Consider the following 20,532-nt stretch of genomic DNA (forward strand, 5'->3'; position numbering starts at 1 on the left):
AGGTCTTAGAAATATATTAATGGAGTTTTTCTGATAAGTGTAATGTGTCTTTGTCAAGGATATTTTATATGATAGTATCTCTGGTTTAAATCACATGCTTAAATGAACTAGATAAAAGTCAATGGAATTAGACGGTTAGAATTTTTTTATAATTATGCCAAGGATTTGTGTTTAACAAGCCTTGCATTTGTAAAAGGAAAACCATGTTTAACTGGTATAAACTGCACTATGAACTCAGAATTCAAATATGGTCACAACTAGTATTTTTTAAATTAACCATTCAAGCAGCATCTTTCTCTTGGAATTTCTACTTTCCCCTAAATTGTCCCAGGAACTTAAAGTGGTTTACATAGTCCAAAAATGTTCATCAGTGGTTTCCGTATCCAAGCTGTGGTGTGTGGTACACGTTTCTGCGTCTCTGAAAGCGTCACACCAGAGTCTGTCCATCACTGACTGCCGTTGCCCCTGCCTCTCACTGCCACGTGGTGGTGTTGTTGAAACCCTTGCCCAACAGGAGATGCAGGTTCACTGCTGACTCAGATGCCTCTGCAGGCCATCGAGGTGCAACCGGGAAGAAGGACCTTCTCCGCTCTTCCTGCGCTAGGCTCAGTTAAGGTGTTCTTTGGTGCTCCATGGTTGAGCTCCCAAGATTACAGTTATTAACACTCAGCTCTTTCAATTCACATCACAGATGCCTTTCAACTGTTTTCTAAAAGCAATGCAAGCATGAGTCAGGACTGGTTCTAATATGTACTACCACCTCGTAGCCTTACAACCACATTTCCCCTTTCAGCGTGAGCTTCTATGCCATTATCTAAATTTTTTAAAAATGTTCTTCCTTCTGAAAACCTCTGAGGTGTATTCAGCCTTCTCTAAGCAAGGCTCCATCTAAGCAGCCACTCCAGGAGATTGTATTCCCAGCCTTACAAGGAAGACTACTCACAGGGACTCGAAGGAGAGTCACACTTCTCGGGAGAATTTCCCGGTGATCTCCGTGGTGTTTATACCTGCTCTTTTGGAGGAAATTATTACAAAGCAGTATATTCTGCCATGTCCCTCTTAAGTGAAGTGGGAACAAACTGAATATACTTTCCAGCAGGGCATTCTGCTACACATGTAACTAATCTCAAATGGAAGAGCAAGGTCTGGATAATTTACAATGCAAGTGCCTTCATGTTTAAGGTGAACGAATATAGACATGAGCAAGAGAATAGGTGATTAATAAACTAAGTGTTGGTTGAGTGTGATAGAAATACAAAGCCAGCTAATTCAACTAATGTGAAGGATTGGGGGATTTTTCAAATGATGAATTATATTAGCAACTCAAAGCTTATTGGAATAGAAACTGTTCTTTTAATATTCAGTATTTTTATTTGTATAAATACTATCTGCCACACTTACATCCCCCTTCCCAAAAGAAGAAAAGCAGAGCTCCAAAACAGGAACGTCTAGTACCCAGAGTTGGGAGAAAAGTTCATTCTTTAGCACAGTGTTGCAGAGGGGAGTGATCAGCTCTCTGCTCTTTACGAGTTTGTTTTCAGAGTTTATAGAGCTAAGGAATTGCCATGGAAATCATAAAATGGAAGCCTTGATTTACTATGTCTTAGTGAAGACTTTTGCTGGGAGTTGCTATAGTCAGAGGCATGTTCCATTCAGATAAGGAGTCTATCCTAACCTAGATAGTAAGCTCCTGGGCAAGGAATGGGTCTCTTTTTACATCAGGCTATACTGGGTGCTCTAGTTGCATATTATTAACAGAGTTGCCTTTACCCATGCCTTTGTATTGTGGATGTTGTAAAGCTCATTTTCTTAGAGATTAAGAATGCCTAATGACTTTCTATCCCCTGAAAGCAAAGCTTCTTGCAGCTGCTTCCAGTGTTTTAGTTTTCTTATTTTGTGCTTTATATTTATTTTTAAATAGTGTAAATGAAAGTTATTCCTGAGAGGAATGGGGGAAAGATTGATTATATCAGAGCAAGTTATGTTGGGGTCATTCTGCTCCATGTGACACACATGTGCTCAGTGATTATTTTTGTGTATTACAGGCCTTTCGGGAAGACCTGGAATGCCTTATTCAAGAACAGATGAAGAAAGGCCACAATCCAACTGGATTGCTAGCGTTACAACAGATTGCGGATTACATCATGACCAGTTCTTTTTCGGGCTTTACTTCACCTCCCCTCAGTACGTCAGTTTTGTAAAGTTTGAAAAACTGTAATTTCATCTCCACTTTGAACAGTGCACATTTCTAGCAGCATGTTCTGATCTGGTTCAGTGTTTCAGTTTATAACATCTAATACTTAGAGTAACATACTGTTAGGGTCTCTTACTTTTTCATACCAATCAGACGTTTACTAGACTTTGTGAGGTTTACAGAATAGTTATAAAATGTGGTCCCTGCCCCAGATAAATGCATATTTGAGTTGAGGAGACATACACTGAATGCACAAAAGATTAAAACTGCAAGATAACTGTAGAGGAAAAAAATTACAAAGCAACATAAAAGAAATTGTCTACTGACTTTTTCTAAGTCATCTTGCTATGAACTCAGAGTTGGATTTGATTATGGAGTGAAGTGAACCAAAAGAACTTTATGAAAGAAGAGAGGCCTCAACTAACCAGACTTTAAAACAATAGAACAGTAGCAGTTAGAACTTGATGTAAAAGAGGTGTTAGCACATTTTATACATTCACCAGGCCTTTACAGAGAGTGCCAGTTTGGTGGACTGAACGCTGTCAGGATGCCAAGAGTCACAACTTGTTGAGTACAAGCACTTTACATCTCAGAGAGACATGCACAGAACTGACTGCTGCACCTGGGCAGGCACAGAATCCTAGACCTCAGGGACTTTTCTTTTCCTTCTCTTTCTTTCTTTGTTACTTCCTTTTTTTCTTTTTTGTTAAAGATTTACAAGTAGGAGTTCAATGAATTCAAGTACTTCCCAAATAGAGGAATAGCATGCAAAGAGACATGATGGTGGGAACATGCAAGGTGTGGGTAGAACTCAAGTGGATCAGTATCTTGGCACACACATCAGGTTAAAGAATCTTTGAAAGAGTCCCAGAGTGAGTTTTAAGTGCTTGAACTAGAGTAGTGGTTGTGGGAATGAGAACGAAGAGATCAGTGAGAAGGGCATAGCCAAGGAAGGGGAGAGAAGACTTATCAACAGGTTTGAATGTGGTGATGGCGGGGGTGGCAGATCAGTGGTAAGAGGAACGGTGAGTTCCAACATCACTCACTCTTCACACTTGGGAGAAACTGGAAAATTGAAAGGTTGAGCTAGTTTGGTCCACTTTTTCTATGATACTGATTATCTGACATATGCCATGCACCCTAACAAGAGTATGTAGGGCTAAGGGCCAAGAGCCCCACAATAGTACCACACAGGCCTAGAGAAGAAGTCTAGGAAAGAGGTGAGTAATGGTAACCAGGAGAATGAAGACAGCAAAAGCTGAAGTTAGCAATTGGGTCATGAGAGATTAAGACCAGTTTTTGTTGCTTGTTGAGGGCAGAAACCAGACTACTGTTTTATTGCATTCTTAAATATTTTTTATTTGAATAAAAGTCAAAAGAGGTAAGGTAGCTTTTTTTTTTTTTTTAGATCTTATCAGCTGTTACCATTGGGATCATGTGACCATATTCCCCCAGTGGCATGAGCCTAACTCCCTAACATCACTCCCTACCAAGTACTAGATGAAACAGCAAGGCAACAGCTGATAGGAACTTTCACTCTCAGTGTAATTTCCTGAAGGAGGATAAGCTAATGTAACATTGTGTGGGGTGGTAAGTTTCAGATCATCATTTACAGGCTGGAACACTTCCAGACTCAGGCCACTTTCTGGCAACTAATTTTCAGGTAAGGAATTATTTGACCTGAACCTCTCTCCCCAATTTTTCCTCTTAGGTCTCGGCATGGTCACACCTATCAATGACCTTCCTGGAGCAGATACATCCTCGTACGTGAAGGGAGAAAAGCTCACACGTTGTAAACTTGCCAGCCTGTACAGACTTGCAGACTTGTTTGGATGGGCCCACCTGGCAAATACATACATCTCAGTGAGTCCTTCGGCTTTCAGTTCGTTTTTTTAAAATCCCAACTTGAAGGTAACTGTGCTCTCCTCACCTTTACTTAGAAGTCCAATTTTCAGACTTTGTTCTCTGAATGTAGCAAGCTGGACCACAGCCTCATCCTAATTTAAAACTTATCTTTGAGAGGCTACTGTTAACCCCAACTTTCTTCTCCATTTGTTACCTGTGTTGTTTCTTTAATTCAGACCAGTTGCAGAACCTATCTGAAAAGAAATCCTCCTGGCAGGATTTTCTCTGTGTATCAATTATATCTGAGAGTCAGTGATTTTTTTTTTTTTTTTTTTATGCTTTAAAAAGCATTTGGGGCAGGAAAGTAGAGGAGGCAAAGGAGGTTTCCTCCTTGGTCTTTATTTTTTAAATATATTTTCCCCGTTCTTCATCATTATCTTGTTTTCATGTTGCCACACTTGGAAACAAGACAATATTTGGAAGCAAAAGGTATGGAAATAATGTGTTATGAAAATGGCACAGATATGAGATACAATTTTCCTACAACTTTTCATTCCTTCCTCCAGCTATTCCTTGGTTTCTATTTCTTTTCCACCTTAATTCCTTCCTAGGAAGAGATTTTTTTCTCTTTCCTTTGCCTGTTTCCCCTTAATTTCCATAAAGTAAATCAAAATTATAGTCATATCTCATTAGGTTGAATAATATTGGCATTCATTTATCCTGAGATGACCTGACCCTAAACAACCTTAGAACTCCCAAAATAACACTTTAGGTAAGTCCAGTAAATGAAGACCTAATGTCAGATTTTTTTAGCAAGTATTGAAGGCTTGAGGGAAGAAAACTTTTCAAGGCAAGTTCCATGTTGCACGCCTTTAATTTCTGCTTTGTCCACCCCCCCCACCCAGATATCTTACAGTTATTCATTATGAGTATATTCTTAGTCATGTTTACACTGTGAAATATAAACACCTCATACTAATTCTATTTTGTTTTGTTTTGTTTCTCCCAGGTAAGAATAAGTAAGGAGCAAGACCACATAATAATAATTCCCAGAGGCCTGTCTTTTTCTGAAGCCACAGCCTCCAATTTGGTACAATTTTCATTCCTATGTTACTTTTTCTGTACTTCCTTGTACTTTTCTGACAGCTTTTAGCTTTTAGTAGCAAACAGAATAAGAAGAGGTATGGATGGAAAAACATTTACTAGTGAACAGGGAAGAATTTGGAAAGTTAATGTTGATTTTTTTTAAGAAGAGCTTTAGGGTTCAAGAAAAGCACGGTAGTTGAAGAGTCTAATAAATGAATTGATCTAATCAGTAAACCCATTCATGTTTTGAAGAGAATCTTTTGATTTTTTTTTTCTGTACTCTGTAATTTGTTTAAACATACACACACACAGTCTATATGTTTTATAGATAGATTTAAACAAAGTTCAGTTGGTGTGAGTATAGTGTGTGACATTCTAGCATTTATTTTTTCATGATTGTACTCTGGAGTACTGTCATTGACCTCTAGAGCAGTAGGAACTTTGTTGATTCTAGTGCTGTGGTGTTAATTAGCAAATAGGCATTTTCCATCAAGTTCAGTAAATGCCAGACCTTCAGCGAAGAGCTTAAGTTATTCAGTTTCTTAAAAACTGTACTTCTTGCTCAATGCTATTTTGTTGCAGACTACATGTTGTAAATAAAATTTGGTGGGAACAAAGCCACACCCATTCTTTCACAGTCCTTTGTGGCAGCTTTTTTACTGTAGTGGTAGAGTTGAGTAGTTGCAACAGAGGCCCACAAAATCTAAAATATTTGCCTTCTGGCTTTTGACAAAGAAGTTTGCCACCCCCTCCACCCCAACCCCACCCACCAATTTAGCTTGTGGAACATGGGAAACTTTGATGCTTGTGTACCAATTAAGTATGTCTTTCTGATTTTTCCAGGTGAAAGTCAATATAATAGGAGAAGTGGTTGATCAGGGAAGTACTAATTTGAAAATTGACCATGCAGGCTTCAGTCCCCATGCCGCAATATATTCAACACGTCCTGATGTTAAGTGTGTGATACACATCCATACCCTCGCAACAGCAGCTGTAAGTCACTGAAGGGCCAAAACCAACAATGACCCTGGGAAGTGTTATTTCCATGGCTTTCCTTCCATGATACTTTATAATCTTCATTCTTTCAGACCCCACCATTTGAAGTCATTTTCAAAGTATTAATCCTCTGCATAAGAAAGCAAAAGGCCCTTTGGACTAAACGCTACTATTCTGGGAAAAAACTGGAGAGAGAGCATTTGCATTTTTAATGAATCCGTTTAATAATTGCGTCATTGAGTTCTTTAGAGCAAAGCTTCTTTCCTAATAGCTGGCACAGCATGTAAATAGAATCCCCAAGTTCTTTTCTTTCTCTTGAAGAAGCAAAGAACTAAAATGGGAGGAATCTGGAGTGCTGAGCACAGTGAATAGGCCAGTGCTGCGTGAGCTGACTGAAGAATCCAGTTCTTCCTTGAAGATGTAATCAGTAACCAAATGTGTTATCTTGGCATGAACCCGATCGAATAGGTGTCCTCCATGAAGTGTGGGATCCTTCCAATTTCTCAAGAGTCCCTGATCCTGGGAGATGTTGCTTATTATGATTACCAAGGGTCACTTGATGAACAGGAGGAGAGAATTCAACTGCAGAAAGTTCTGGGGCCAAGTTGTAAGGTGTGTAGTAGAGTCTCTATCAAAGGAGCTATTTTTGTTGCTGTTACTGTTGATGAATGCAGTGTGAGCTATGCCAGTTATTTAAAGTGATTGCTTTGGGATTCTATTTTAGGTGCTGGTACTCAGAAATCATGGTGTGGTAGCACTTGGAGAAACAGTGGAGGAGGCTTTTCATTACATTTTTAATGTGCAGATAGCCTGTGAGACTCAAGTAAGAAAAATTTTTACCCCTCTCCCTGCCTTTTTTTGCTTTATTATTTGTTGGGTTGGGTATTGTGTTTACTTATTTCCAGGGTTCTATCAGTTGGTGTCTTTGTTTTGTTTTGTTTTGTCTTTTAAGAGAAGTTGTGCTTTACTTGAGTAAAAAGGGTCAACTGAGTATCTCTTGAAAACGGGAAGAAAGAAAATTAAAATTCATGTATAGACACACCAAATCTAAGGGCTTCATAAACATAATTTTCTTCATAATCCTACTTTTCAAGACGGTATAGTTGCACATTTCTCCCTTTTCACCCTCTAGCAGTGTGGTGCTAATTGATGAACAAAGATGACTGCCAGTTATCAAAGATCAGCTGTGTTGTGGTCACTTTTATAAAAAGGGTAAGAGCAGCACCAGAAGTTTTAGGAACTCATGCAATTTCCAGAGGTTCCATAGCCTCAGCCTCATTATTAAAATGGATTAGATTTTTATTAACCCCAGAGAAGCTGGGCGTATTTAACAGCCCTAATTTCCCCCCTTTAAGAAAAACCAGGCAGATTTTCTTGAAGCAAATGGTTAGAATCTGAATTTATTGGAAAGGCTGCAAAAAGGAGGGGAGAGAGGGGGTGTACTTTTCCTACCAACTTTAACTGTTATTAACTACCAACTGTTTTTTTTTTTTTTTTTGCTTTAATGGTCAGTCTTCTCAAATGAGGCTATGAAAAGCTTCATTATATTGAAATAATGAGGTGACTTCTGCTTCAGTATTCTTTTTTTTTTTTTTTCTTTTTTTTTTTTTTTTTTTTTTTTTTTTTTTTTTTTTTGCTTCAGTATTCTTAAATTCACAATATGGTGTTTATATTCCTTTAAAATTATAACTTTCAACAAAAGTTTAAACTGGACGACCATGGGAAAACTGCAAGGAAAGAACTTTAAAATTTGGCAAGAGAATTCAGTTACTTGAAATATATTAAAGGGTATGGCTCTAAATGTGTTTTCCATCAGGGAGGGTCAGAGCCCTGGAAGGTATGGATAGATGGAAAAGCTCCTAAAGCTGCCTGCTTTCACAAGTGTCTTTGTTGGTAGCCTGAAGACATGTTACAGATACTTGCAGAATCAAACTTGTGCCTTTTTCAAAGTGAAGTGCTCGTTCCAGTCTTTGCAGTCCTGTGCCTCTAATACTGTGCCGTCAATTACAGGTGCGGGCACTGGCGGGGGCAGGTGGGGTAGACAATCTGCTTGTGCTGGACCTTCAGAAGTACAAAGCTTCCACTCACACTGTAGCGGCCTCTGGAGGAGGAGGAGTGAATATGGGTTCCCATCAAAAGTGGAAGGTTGGCGAGATTGAGTTCGAAGGGCTGATGAGGACTCTGGACAACTTGGTAGGTAAAAAATTGACCATGAACTTGATTTCCTGTTTCCAGATTTAGGACCAGATGTCCCCTCCTCCCTGTGGTTTGGGAACATGCTCATTACTCCTCTGGGAGCAGTGTGACCCTAGGAAGGAACTTGGTGTATTTTAAGAATTGGTGAAACAGGCAACTGTCATCTTATCTTAGATTTTTACCCTCTTCCGCTAAGAGTCAGAAAGCATATTGCCTTCAGACCCAGGAACAAAGACTTAAGTGAGCACTGAGATTTGGCCTCCAGAAAACCAGTTTATATCTTGGAAAGTGTTTCTGGTCAGCAGTTTTGAAATTACCTTTGTCAGAAATAGTTGTGTGAGTGGAAATTGCTTTGTCAGCTGAAATCAATTTTAACTAGATCTTGAAATTTGCTTAACTTCAACTCTAGTGTTATGTGGCAGTTATGTGGAGTTTGGAAGGATTTCCCCTTTTTGTTTTTCAGCAAAAGAATCATTTGTTTAAAGGATTAGCCTCTAAATGCTGTGTTTGGGACAAGTTTGATTGCTTCAAATGTGGTTTCTCCCTTCCCCAGGGATATAGAACAGGCTATGCTTATAGGCACCCTCTCATTCGAGAAAAGCCAAGGCACAAGAGTGATGTAGAGATCCCAGCCACTGTGACTGCCTTTTCCTTTGAAGATGATACAGTGCCCCTCTCACCTCTCAAATACATGGCACAGAGGCAGCAGCGTGAAAAAACCAGATGGTTGAACTCACCAAATACCTACATGAAAGTGAACGTGCCTGAGGAGTCTCGGAATGGGGAGATGAGCCCCAGGACCAAAATCACAGTATGTCCCTACTTAACATGCTTTGCCTTTACTAAAGATTTTGCCTAGTTACTGATGAATTGAATGGTCTGTGTTGAAGATATTGGGAAAGTAGAATATAATAATATGACTATAACTTATTAGATAACATTTGTGCAAGGTACTTTGTTCCACATGTCGTACATAAATTATCTCTATTTATTTCTCCTACTATGGAGCAGATGCTGTTTTTCGCCTCCATTTTATAGATGAGAAAACTGAAGCACAGAGGGATTAGCTAACCATCTGTGAATCGTAGAATCAGGGTTTGAAAGCAGGCAATCTGACTCTGGAACCCAGTTCTATCCATTGCATGATGACTGGTTTATAGTTATAGTGTACTCACGAATCAGAACTATAAAAATTGTCAACTCCTAATGGTGCCAAGTTTTGTGAATTACTGCACATAGCTACCCTTAAGCAAGATCTTGTAGATAAAGAAACAGGTAATCTTAAAAGTTTTCAACGTTTTGTCTCAGATTTGGTTTAATTTTGGAGTGCTTATCATTATCATTAAATATTCTCTAGGTACTCAGAATTAGTTCATCCTATCATATAAATCAGTAGTATTCAGTATGGAAATACCTAGGCATCAGTGTTTTTTCTCTAGTCGATATGATTTCTTATCTCCTAGTAAAAGAACATATGTTTCCTAGAATTAATTTTCTTGAAAGAACTAATGGCTAGTCATCATTAATCTTGATAAATATTATCCTTCTTTGAGGGATATGATGGATAAATGAAAATTATATAAGGCTCTTCCACCCCTGTGGTGCCATTATACTATAGATTACTACCAGGTTATCCCCTTTGCAAAATGCTAGTCAGGGGCTTGGCCCATTCTGTCAGCCAAAATTTTAAAATGCAATCTGAGAAACCAAATCCTAAGAGATTTCTTGAGTCCTTTTTGATGACTTCTTAGCCATCATCACATGATAAAACTTAAGTGCAGGTGGCAACTCTAAATGTGAGTTAGTGTGAGATCAAGCTCTATATGTTTGAAATATTTTCACCAACATGTTTAAAATGCCAAAAGGAGAAAATTTAAATAGCTGCATAATTTAGTGTTCTTCATGGTACCAACATTTGTTTGTTTGTTTTTAAGTGAATGCTAATTTTAACTAGTATGGGAGATATACTAATTTACCACTAACAACTGCTTAGTGAAATTCTTTAACATGTTGGCGGTGTATGCCCCCACCCTCTTGAGTCAATAAACAGTTGTCAAGAATCTACCATATATCCTTAGTACAAAGCTTCATTCTAGAAAATTTTTTATATTTTTTAGTGGATGAAAGCAGAGGACTCTTCTAAAGTTAGTAGCGGAACACCTATCAAAATTGAAGATCCAAATCAGTTTGTTCCTTTAAACACCAACCCGAATGAGGTACTAGAAAAGAGAAATAAGGTAAGACATGGGTCTTCTGTGGCTGGAGGAGGCATTTTTATGCTGTTTTATGTTTAAATCACTAGGGACTAAATCTGATTAATGCTAAGTTTAGAGGTTTGAATACCGAAGAATTTGCCATTTAATTCTGTATAATTTTAACTTGTATGGAATACCTCCAGCTCTTTTCTGGTTTCTGATAAGAGGGCTATATGGGGAAGAAGTATTAGACATATTTCTGCTGTATTAGTGAAAAATGTAGCTCTCTAACACTGCAAGACAATAGGAAATCTCATGTCAAGAAAAGTGGAGGAGATTAATGTGAGTTGTTAGGATGGTGAAAGAGAGCTTTATGGAGGGGGAATTAAAGCAGCCCTTACCCGGGGTAGTCAAATAGTAAGCCAAAGGTCACCTGCAGAGTTGCCCCTAAGAACTTCTTACTGTTTTTCAATTCAGATTCGAGAACAAAATCGATATGACTTGAAAACAGCAGGACCACAGTCTCAATTGCTTGCTGGAATTGTTGTGGATAAGCCTCCTTCTGTAAGTCCATGAAGCAGTATGATCTTTGTTTTCCCAATAATTTCTGCTTTTTAAATATGAGTAATTGTTTTTACTAAAGTTAATGTAAACACAAGTTAAAAAGTCAAATAATCCACAAGACTTAAAATGTCACCTTCAATTCCCAATTTCTAGGGGCAGGGACTTTATTCTAGCATTTACTTTGGTTTCTAAAGAGCATGTTTATTCTCCTTCTTGATTTATCAGTTTTAGACTTCAGTTTTATGTCATCAAATCTGCTTCATCAGCTTAAACCTTTGTTTTATATATCACTAGAAGAGATATAAATGTTGACATTTATAATTGTTAAGAAACCAATGATAAGATGAATCCCAATTTCAGAGATGAGAAATTGTGAGAGAAAGGCACATCTTAGAATTAATGAAAGATAATAGTGACTTCTTTTATGGATGATGAGGATTTAGCCTATTTACACAAGGCTTCCCATTTGCATTCTCCCAGTAAGGTTGTATCACGATGTTTTGTCTAGGTAGCTTTCAGTGTTTATATTTTCAAATGCTTACTGCTGAGCCAGATAGTATTTGAAGATGACATTTCCTTTCTTAGACAATTTTTCTGCCTCTGGAGAAAAAGCTGCCTCCTTTTTTCATTGACTTAGTATTTGGGATACATTACGCTTAGTTCGATGTGAGAGTTGGACTGTCAAGAAAGCTAAGTGCCAAAAAATTGATGCTTTTGAACTGTGGTGTTGGAGAAGACTCTTGAAAGTCCCTTGGACTGCAAGGAGATCCAACCAGTCCATCCTAAAGGAGATCAGTCCTGGGTGTTCATTGGAAGGACTGATGCTGAAGCTGAAATTCTGATATTTTGGCCACCTCATGTGAAGAGTTGACTCATTGGAAAAGACCCTGATGCTGGGAGGGATTGGGGGCAGGAGGAGATGGCTGGATGGCATCACTGACTCGATAGACATATGAGTTTGAGTAAACTCTAGGAGTTGGTGATGGACAGGGAGGCCTGGCGTGCTGTGATTCATGGGGTCGCAAAGAGTTGGACACGACTGAGCGACTGAACTGAACTGAGGCTTAGTTCTTCCCAAACTTTTCTTACTATTATTTTCCATAGAGTCAAAGGTAACAGGTAATCTCTCAGGTCCAGCTCTTTGTCATTGTCATTAGGGTCCAGATCTCAGCTAGCCGCTCTTTAGGCCAGATATACTGGCTCATCCTGAGGTTCCTGTGCTTCTCGCTATGTGGTTCTGTTTCCTGCATTCTGTTTCCAGCATGTCTCCCACTTTCTTGATTTATTCCTTTATCATTGAGCACATCCTCTAATAGCTTTCTGAGAAAGGATACGTATCATAAGAGGTAACAGTCTGAAAACCTGTATTCTACCTTCATATGTGCATGTAATAGATACAGAATTCCATTTTGCAAGTAATATGAAAAACATCACCATGTTGTCCCCTAACTCCCATTAATGTTGAAAGCAGGAGAGTATTGTGATTAATGTGCCTTCCTGTAGGCCTCTTTTTTAAGACCTTTTCTACATTCCTGCTATTCTGAGATTTTATGATGGTGTGCTTTGTAGTAGATTTCTTTTTTGTTTCCATTTTTAGCATTTAGTAACCCTTTTCAATCTGCAAAGTCTTGTCCTTCAGTTCTGGGAATTTTTTAAAGTATTTCTTCACTTAAGTAGTCTTTTTTCCCTTCAGTTTCTTTTTCTGTCAGGTTATATATTGTTGTTGTTCAGTCACTAAGTCATGTCCGACTCTTTGCCTCCCCTTAACTGCAGCACACCAGGCTTCCCTGTCTTTCCCTATCTCCCAGAGTTTGCTCAAATTCATGCCCATCGAATCGGTGATGCCATCCAACCATCTCATCCTCTATCACCCTCCTTTTCCTCCTGCTCTCAATCTTTCCCAGCATCGGGGTCTTTTCCAGTGAGTCGGCTCCTTGCATCAGGTGGCCAAAGTATTGAAGCTTTAGCTTCAGCATCAGGCCTTCCAGTGAACCCTAACCCTAACCCTAACCCTTAGGGTTAGGACTGATTTCCTTTAGGATTGACTGGTTGGATCTCCTTGCAGTCCAAGGGACTTTCAAGAGTCTTCTCCAACACCACAGTTCAAAAGCATCAATTCTTCATCACTCAGTGTTCTTTATGGTCCAACTCTCACATCGTACATGACTACTGGAAAAACCATAGCTTTGACTAGATGGACCTTTGTTAGTGAAGTGATGTCTTTGCTTTTTAATATGCTGTCTAGGCTTGTCATATCTTTTCTTCCAAGGAGCAAGTGTCTTTTAATACCAGGGCTGCAGTCACTGTCTGCAGTGATTTTGGAGTCCCAGAAAATAAAATCTGTCATTATTTCCACTTTTTCCCCTTCTACTTGGGGAAGTGATGAAGTGATGGGACCGGATGCCATGATCTTAGTTTTTTGAATGTTGAGCTTTTTCACTCTCTTCTTTCACCCTTATCAAGAGGTTCTTCAGTTCCTCTTCACAGGATGTATATTAATATATTGTTAGTTGGATCTCTGACTAAGCCTCTGATTTTTTTCTTTCCTATTTTCTCTTTGTCTTTTAATCCTACTTTCTGGAAGATTTGCTTGACTCTATTTTCTAAGCCTTCTATTTAATTTTCTATTTTAATTTTTTTTTAAATTTTAAGACTTCTTATTCCCTGAATGTTCCTTTTTTTTTTTTTTTTCTTATAATATCTTGGTCATATTTTCTCTTATAGTATTTCCTATTTTCCCCTCTTGTTCTGAGGATATCAACTTTAATTTTTCTTCAGCTGCCTTTATTGTCTGTTTCTTCTGAGTTCCCTTTTTCTTCTTAATTCTGGTCTCCTCCATGTTGGAAACTTTTCCTCAAGTGTCTGGAAGTCCATGGTAGTCTGTCTGTATTTAAGAATGAGACACTGAAAACCAGTCAGAGCTCAGGTGTGTGCAGAGCTTGGGAACTGGTGAGCTCCTCTGCAGGGTGCCCGGATATGGACCAGGTTGTTTCTTTCAGGAATGCCCAAATGCTAGTATCTGTAGTTCTTTTATCTGGGGTCATTTAATTTATCCAGAGAATTCTCTAGTCTCTTGCCAGTCTGCCTCCACCATCCTGGGAGCGCTTAACTGTGTTTTGTGTCCCCAAATCAGTCATTCTGAAGAACAAGTCCCTGATCTTCTGCAGAGATGAGAGAGCACTGCTCATGTGTGTGGAACAGGAAAGGGGAGCTGAGAATCTATCTGTTCCTTCTTCACACTTCTAAGTTGTCTCTTTTCAGCTTTTCTTCACCACGACTTTCTGTGGTACTTGAGCCTTATTCAGACCTCCAGGGCACACAAGCATTCTTTTTTGCATCCTTCTTTGCAGGGCTAAGGCTTCAATTCTCTCATCTCTGCCACCTACTCTTCTACCTGCTTTCCATCTTCGGACCATGTGTTACCATTTCTCATCCTGTGTTGTCTCCTCTTCCATTCTTTTGTCCTTAAAAGTTTATACCATTTTTGCTACTGTTCCTTTACTATCATTTTAGTAGGGTTTGGGGAGGAATTTTCTTTTAATGCATAGGCTCAATCTGCCATGTTTAGCTCAAAGTCTCATTGACTTCTTTCCTAGAGCAAATAGGTACAAGTTTATTTTCATGGCATATTTTAAAAGTTCTCTTGGTGCAGTTTCATTTTTCGAAGGCTTTTTTTACAAAGGCTTTTTGACATTCTTGGTTTTTAAGATATTTCTTAGTTATATGGAAGTTTCTAGAACTTAGTTTAGTTTTCTTTTTTTTTTTAAGGAGTTATTAAAATTGACCTTGAGGAAGCATCATTGGTAGTTTTAGTCTATTGGATCAGTAGTCTAAAATCACTAATCTGGATATGAATATTTTAAAACTTGTTACTTGATCATTTCTTATGGGTGTTGTGAGTTGGGGTGTCACATCATATATACATAAGTGGGTGTATATGAAGTTGTGGGTATATATACATGTAAATATATATATAAATAAATATACATATATGAGTATTACTCTTGGTAACAAGTCAGTGTTTTTCTTCACAAGACCATGCAGTTTGAAGATGATGATCATGCCCCACCAGCTCCTCCCAACCCCTTCAGTCATCTCACAGAAGGAGAACTTGAAGAGTATAAGAGGACAATCGAACGTAAACAGCAAGGCCTGGAAGGTTAGTTCACTTTGAAGTTAAGCCCCAGCTAACCACACTGCTAACAGAGCCCCTTGAGTTGGATGATAGAAGGCAGTCAGGATTTTTTTTTTTAATGTTTCTTTACCATCAGTTGTTCCATGTGCTCTCTCTCAGTCTTTACTTGAGTGTAAGTAGGATTAAAATGTGAAGAGTTACCACAGACCACATATGTTAACATGTAGAGAAGACTCTTTTCATTAGAAAGCAATCTGACTGCTAGCAGAAAGTCTTCTATAGTAAAGTGAAATCCCCAGATGAGTAAAGAATCAGTAGCTAAAGTAAATGTAGATAAATTAATAGATTTAAACATTTCAGAAAATGTGGCTTTTTAAAAAATTTTGTTTTACTTTGACATAATTGTAAATTCACAGGTATGTAGCTTTAATGTTTTGTAAAATCTCTGTTGCTCCTGGATGTCTCAAGATGTCAGTACTGTAATTTCCAAATCTGAAATAAAGTGGGATGCTAGAATTTTTATGTGACTTCCCTTAAGCACATGGGCACTCTAGTAAGGTTTCTTTTTTCTGACTTCAGAACCCTAAGTAAGGGTTGCATTTAAGAACTGTTCATGAAAACACCAATTGAATACTAGCTCACTTTTACTCAAGAATAAGAGATTCTTTATAGAGAGGGTTCTCAGTCTTGGCTCTTTGGATAAGCTTCAGACAATCTATGAGCCATCTGAAAAATATCTTAAATATAATATAAAATATAATTAATATTTGCTTAATTTTATATTTGAGGAAGTCAGGGGTGCAGGGTAGAGGACAAGAAGTCTATGACCCCCAAAGAGCGTAAGAGCCTCTGCTTTAAAGCATCTTCAACACACAGTTGAAATTTTTACCCAAAGCAAAATAGAACCACTAGTTAAAGAATCTTTGTGCCTGTTTGATGTCATGTAGAAAGAACTAATGACATCTGCATCATCCAGGAAACAGTTCTCATTAGTGTGATAGTGTCTTTGTGACAAAAGGGAGTCATCCTGATTCATTAATATAATCACATTAAGTGTTCTAAGTGGTATTCTTCAACTTATGTTCATTCTAACATAAGGTTGGAAACTTTTATTTTTGTATTTTGTAAAATGTCCCTCTTTAATCTCTTATTTTTTGAAAGCCTAAAGATGCCAGGTAACAAATATAGCACAATAGAACCATCTCCTTGTATATATAACTTTATAAGTAGTTTCTTCCACATTCATTATGACCTGAATTAGCTCACTAATATTGCTCTGAGAGGAATCACTAATTGGATATTATTCAAAAATTCAGTGAGGCGTTTTGCCTCATTAATGTAGCATCATTGGTGAGGCTTTCAGATTTCCTTTCATTTGGCTGCTCAATGTATTTTTGGTTTTCTAACACTGTAGCAAAAGCTAAATGCTTAACATATTATTTGCCTGGGCTGCCAGTAGCCATGCTTCCTTAAAGCATGTATGTCAAATTAGCAGTAGCAGCCGGAGTGTTAACACATGAACCTCCTCTTTCCACGCATAATGATCGATGTGTGGGATAACTGTGAGCATGCTCAGCTCATGGCTGAAGCGTTTATCATCCCTGTGTATGCAGGTATTTGATGTATGCACTAACCTTCCTGAAATCTTAATGCTTTTTTGTTTTGCATGGCTTTTAACTAAACTCTTATCCAACAGATGCTGAGCAGGAATTACTCTCAGATGACGCTTCATCTGTTTCACAAATTCAGTCTCAAACTCAGTCACCGCAAAATATCCCTGAAAAATTAGAAGGTATTCAATGTAATTTCCCACAGCCTTCACCCAGTTAATCTTTAGAGTCTGTCCCTCTGTCATTTGTCATATAAAGAAATTGAACACCTGATACAGTAAGTTTCTTACCATGCATTTTACTTACAGCTCCCAATGATTTTATTTTCTTTTATTATTATGGGGTGCTACTTTTGTTCAGCATTTATACTGACTTACCTTAATCTGGATATTTGGCAACCTAATAGTTCTTAAGAATTTGTGAAATTAAAATTGGTTTGTCATATGTCTTCCAGTCAGAAGCATGAAATCTTTTTCAACTTTGATTTCCAGATGACTCCAAAATTAAAGAAAAATATATGTATGTTGTCTTCCTCATTTATACTGACTTGATTTACAATGAAACTGTCAAGTCATCAAACTGGACTTATCTAGCCTTCATTCTTCTAACAACTTTGTTCCCTTTATACCATTTAAGAGCATTAGCTTCATGCTAATAGGCCCATAGTCTATTAAAATAACCATCTGTCTTTATTGGGATCAAAGTAATGCCTTAGTACATTGCTTAAGCATTTCAGTTTTGTAAAATAAAGCAAAGATGTTGACTATATAAAATAACAAAAAAAATCCTCCCCTTTTATAGAAAACCATGAGCTATTTTCCAAGAGCTTCATCTCCATGGACGTACCTGTCCTGATAGTGAATGGCAAGGATGACATGCATGGTGTTGAAGATGAGCTTGCTCAGCGAGTAAGCAGGCTAACCACAAGCACCACCATAGAAAGCATCGAGATAACTATCAAGTCTCCAGAAAAAATTGAAGAAGTCCTGTCACCTGAAGGCTCACCTTCAAAATCACCATCCAAGAAAAAGAAGAAATTCCGCACTCCTTCTTTTCTGAAAAAGAACAAAAAAAAGGAGAAAGTTGAAGCCTAAATAGAGTCTTTTTATAATTGTTATTACAATGTGACGTTGCACATTTAAAAACCACATATGAGTTGATCATTAATATGCAGTGGTAGATCAGATTGGGGGTCTGTAGCAAACTGGACTTTTAAGAACTGGAAAGAGTTTTACTAAAAGAAAAACATATTATGAAAAACACTTTCAAAGTCATCTCTCATTTTCTATGTCCCAAAAAGGTTTTGAATTTTTAAACAGTTGCTAGTTTTGATTAGCTTTGCCCTCATGAAGTATTATTATAATCTCCACAAACAGATATCTGTCTGAATTACTTCAGGCCTTCTACATAATATCTGGAAAGAAATTACCAGTGAACAAGTGAGAGAATTTTTGTTTCTCAAAACCTACTTCACTTGGTAATGAGATTATAGTTTTTTATCATGATTATTGACTGTAACTTTTGGGTTCCCATTGTTTCAATGGGCATAACAATGCTTTAAAAGCTTCTAAGATAAGAATCTATAGCATTAGTATACACTGGCACATAATTGTTTTTTTTAAAGTTAAGAAAAGATTCATTTGGAATTTTATTCATAGTATGAAATTTCCTCACCTGAAGTAACTTTGTTTGAAAAAAAAAGGTCATTTTAGTAAACTATAATTTTTGGAAAGTTCCTTTTTTATTAGTTTAGAAACCCCCTTATTTTTCAGTGAAGGGGATTTTATACATATAACATGGGTTATTTAGTTTAACTCTGGCAAAAACGATTTTTGTATGTTGAGACGTTTGTATACCATTCAGTATAAAAATGTCATAAGCCTATTAGCCAATCATTTAACAGTAGAGCACATTTGAGGCTGCTTGGTACTAAGTATACTTTAAATATAATTAAAGAATCCAGGGACTTAGTATCAAAAGGGGATTAGAGCATTTAAAAGCATAACAAGATTCATATTTGAACCTTATAATGTATTTTTCTCTTAGTATTGCTAATGAATGAAAAAGCCCTCGCATGGGAACCAAATGGAAAGGAGGAGACTGAGAGAGGAAGTGAGCAGTGAAGGGAATAAGAGAGGTGTTAGGAGGAGAGTTCTAGGTTGATGCTGCACGGTCAGGATAGGATTTGAAGTGTAATTTATTTACAGCATGTCCCCAATTGCTAAAATTCTGATTCTCTACCAAAATCATTGTATTTCTTAGTTGACATTCAAGTTTTAAAAGGGTGAAATCCTTTTTAACGTTATGATTTTTAGAAGGTGGCACAAGAAGAAAGCAGTGGGTCTAATCCCTGCACCCCCACCATGAAAAAACTACCACTTCTTAATTTTTACCAATTTTTCTTATCTTTTCAGTTAACTTTCTTTCTAATGTAAATACAAATTTAAACCTAGGCTAAATATAGTTTTTTTTTTTTTTTCCTTTCACCCAAGTAATGTCACAAATCAATGTAAAATCAGTGATCCAAAATAGTCAATGAGTAAAAATAATCCAAAGTATTTCTGGAGGGTGAGTTGGTGTATAAAAAAAATTCCATGGATTATAGTGTGTTGCAGGGCTGGTTCTGTTTGACTGTGAGTGTTTGACGATGCAAAGTTGAAATGGAGCCTGGAAAGTTCGTTCTAGATCTCACTAACTACTGGAGTCAGTGTTTTAATCTTAGTGGAAACCTTCAGTTGCTTAATTCTGTGTTTGAGGATTCTTTTTTGTTCTACATCATTTATGTTGTATTACAACGTATGTAGAAACAGTAACCTGTGAACTATGCTTTTCCATAACTTTTTAAAAATATATATATCTTAAATGAATGCAATGTGCATAAGTATTTTTTAAATGCAACAGTGAACTATTTGCACCTTTTGCTAATGCCTCTATTTACTTGCTTTGGCATAAAGAATGAGCCAATGAACCTCTGTGTCCTGTGGAAAATGTATAAATGTTATCTGATATTGCTCTTAGATGTAATGCTAATTAATGTAAAATCACAAATAAACAGTATTTTAAATAGATGGACTTAGTGTCGTGAGCTTTCTATTCAGGAGTGCTTACTTAATCCTGAACTACTCTATGGACTGTTGAGTTTTGTACTGCAGTGAGATTTTGAGTAAGACTGACACTTCTGAATAAGGAATGTCCTGATACATTTATTTTCAAATTAGTTGAAAATTAACTAATAAGCCCTTCTTGTTTCAGCTCATTTTGGAGGAAATATTCCCCAAGTGACCTATTTTTCTTTCTTGATAGGATGTGACAGTCTTAAATATTTTTCTGGCATTATAGAGATCTTTGAAGGATTTAAGATTCTGATTCTCAGTCTCAGTGCTACATGGATGTAGAATAGATAATGTTGTAGTATATATGTTGAGTTTATACATTGCTTCTCTTTGATTTTGATTCATGTAACAACATAACATTAAAAGATAGTGGAATAGAAAGGTTACAATTATACCACAATATTCAACAAAATAATTTATTCTCTTCCAGCTCTTGTTATGTATGTATTTCCTGTGTATTGGTTATCATGGTATGGATGTAATTTTATTCAATATTTTTATCTACTTACTATACTATAGCATATTCTATCCTGAAAGATGTTCAAACTAAATCACTCACATGAATGATGTCTTATGATTTTTTTCCACCACTTTGTCC

General features: G+C 37.3%; 1 protein-coding gene across 8 annotated transcripts in view; it reads left to right on the forward strand.

Annotated features, from left to right (window-relative positions):
* The window catches only part of ADD3 (adducin 3), a 127,672-nt gene extending 107,783 nt beyond the window's left edge, over positions 1-19,889 (forward strand). For 7 of the 8 annotated variants that reach the window (XM_065923292.1, XM_065923297.1, XM_065923290.1 and 4 more), the window contains 13 exons: positions 2,046-2,184; positions 3,906-4,057; positions 5,049-5,129; positions 5,969-6,118; positions 6,590-6,733; positions 6,846-6,944; positions 8,132-8,314; positions 8,871-9,128; positions 10,435-10,554; positions 10,990-11,076; positions 15,112-15,235; positions 16,908-17,003; positions 17,623-19,889. In XM_065923292.1, coding sequence (XP_065779364.1) covers positions 2,046-2,184; positions 3,906-4,057; positions 5,049-5,129; positions 5,969-6,118; positions 6,590-6,733; positions 6,846-6,944; positions 8,132-8,314; positions 8,871-9,128; positions 10,435-10,554; positions 10,990-11,076; positions 15,112-15,235; positions 16,908-17,003; positions 17,623-17,915 — 1,926 coding nt within the window. In that variant the 3' untranslated portion in view covers positions 17,916-19,889. The remainder of the gene's footprint in view (positions 1-2,045; positions 2,185-3,905; positions 4,058-5,048; positions 5,130-5,968; positions 6,119-6,589; positions 6,734-6,845; positions 6,945-8,131; positions 8,315-8,870; positions 9,129-10,434; positions 10,555-10,989; positions 11,077-15,111; positions 15,236-16,907; positions 17,004-17,622) is intronic. The other variant, XM_065923298.1, reaches the window with a different exon arrangement.
* Positions 19,890-20,532: the final 643 nt, after the last annotated feature.

This window comes from Muntiacus reevesi, chromosome 2 (assembly GCF_963930625.1).
Source record: "Muntiacus reevesi chromosome 2, mMunRee1.1, whole genome shotgun sequence".
Taxonomy (NCBI): Eukaryota; Metazoa; Chordata; class Mammalia; order Artiodactyla; family Cervidae; genus Muntiacus; species Muntiacus reevesi.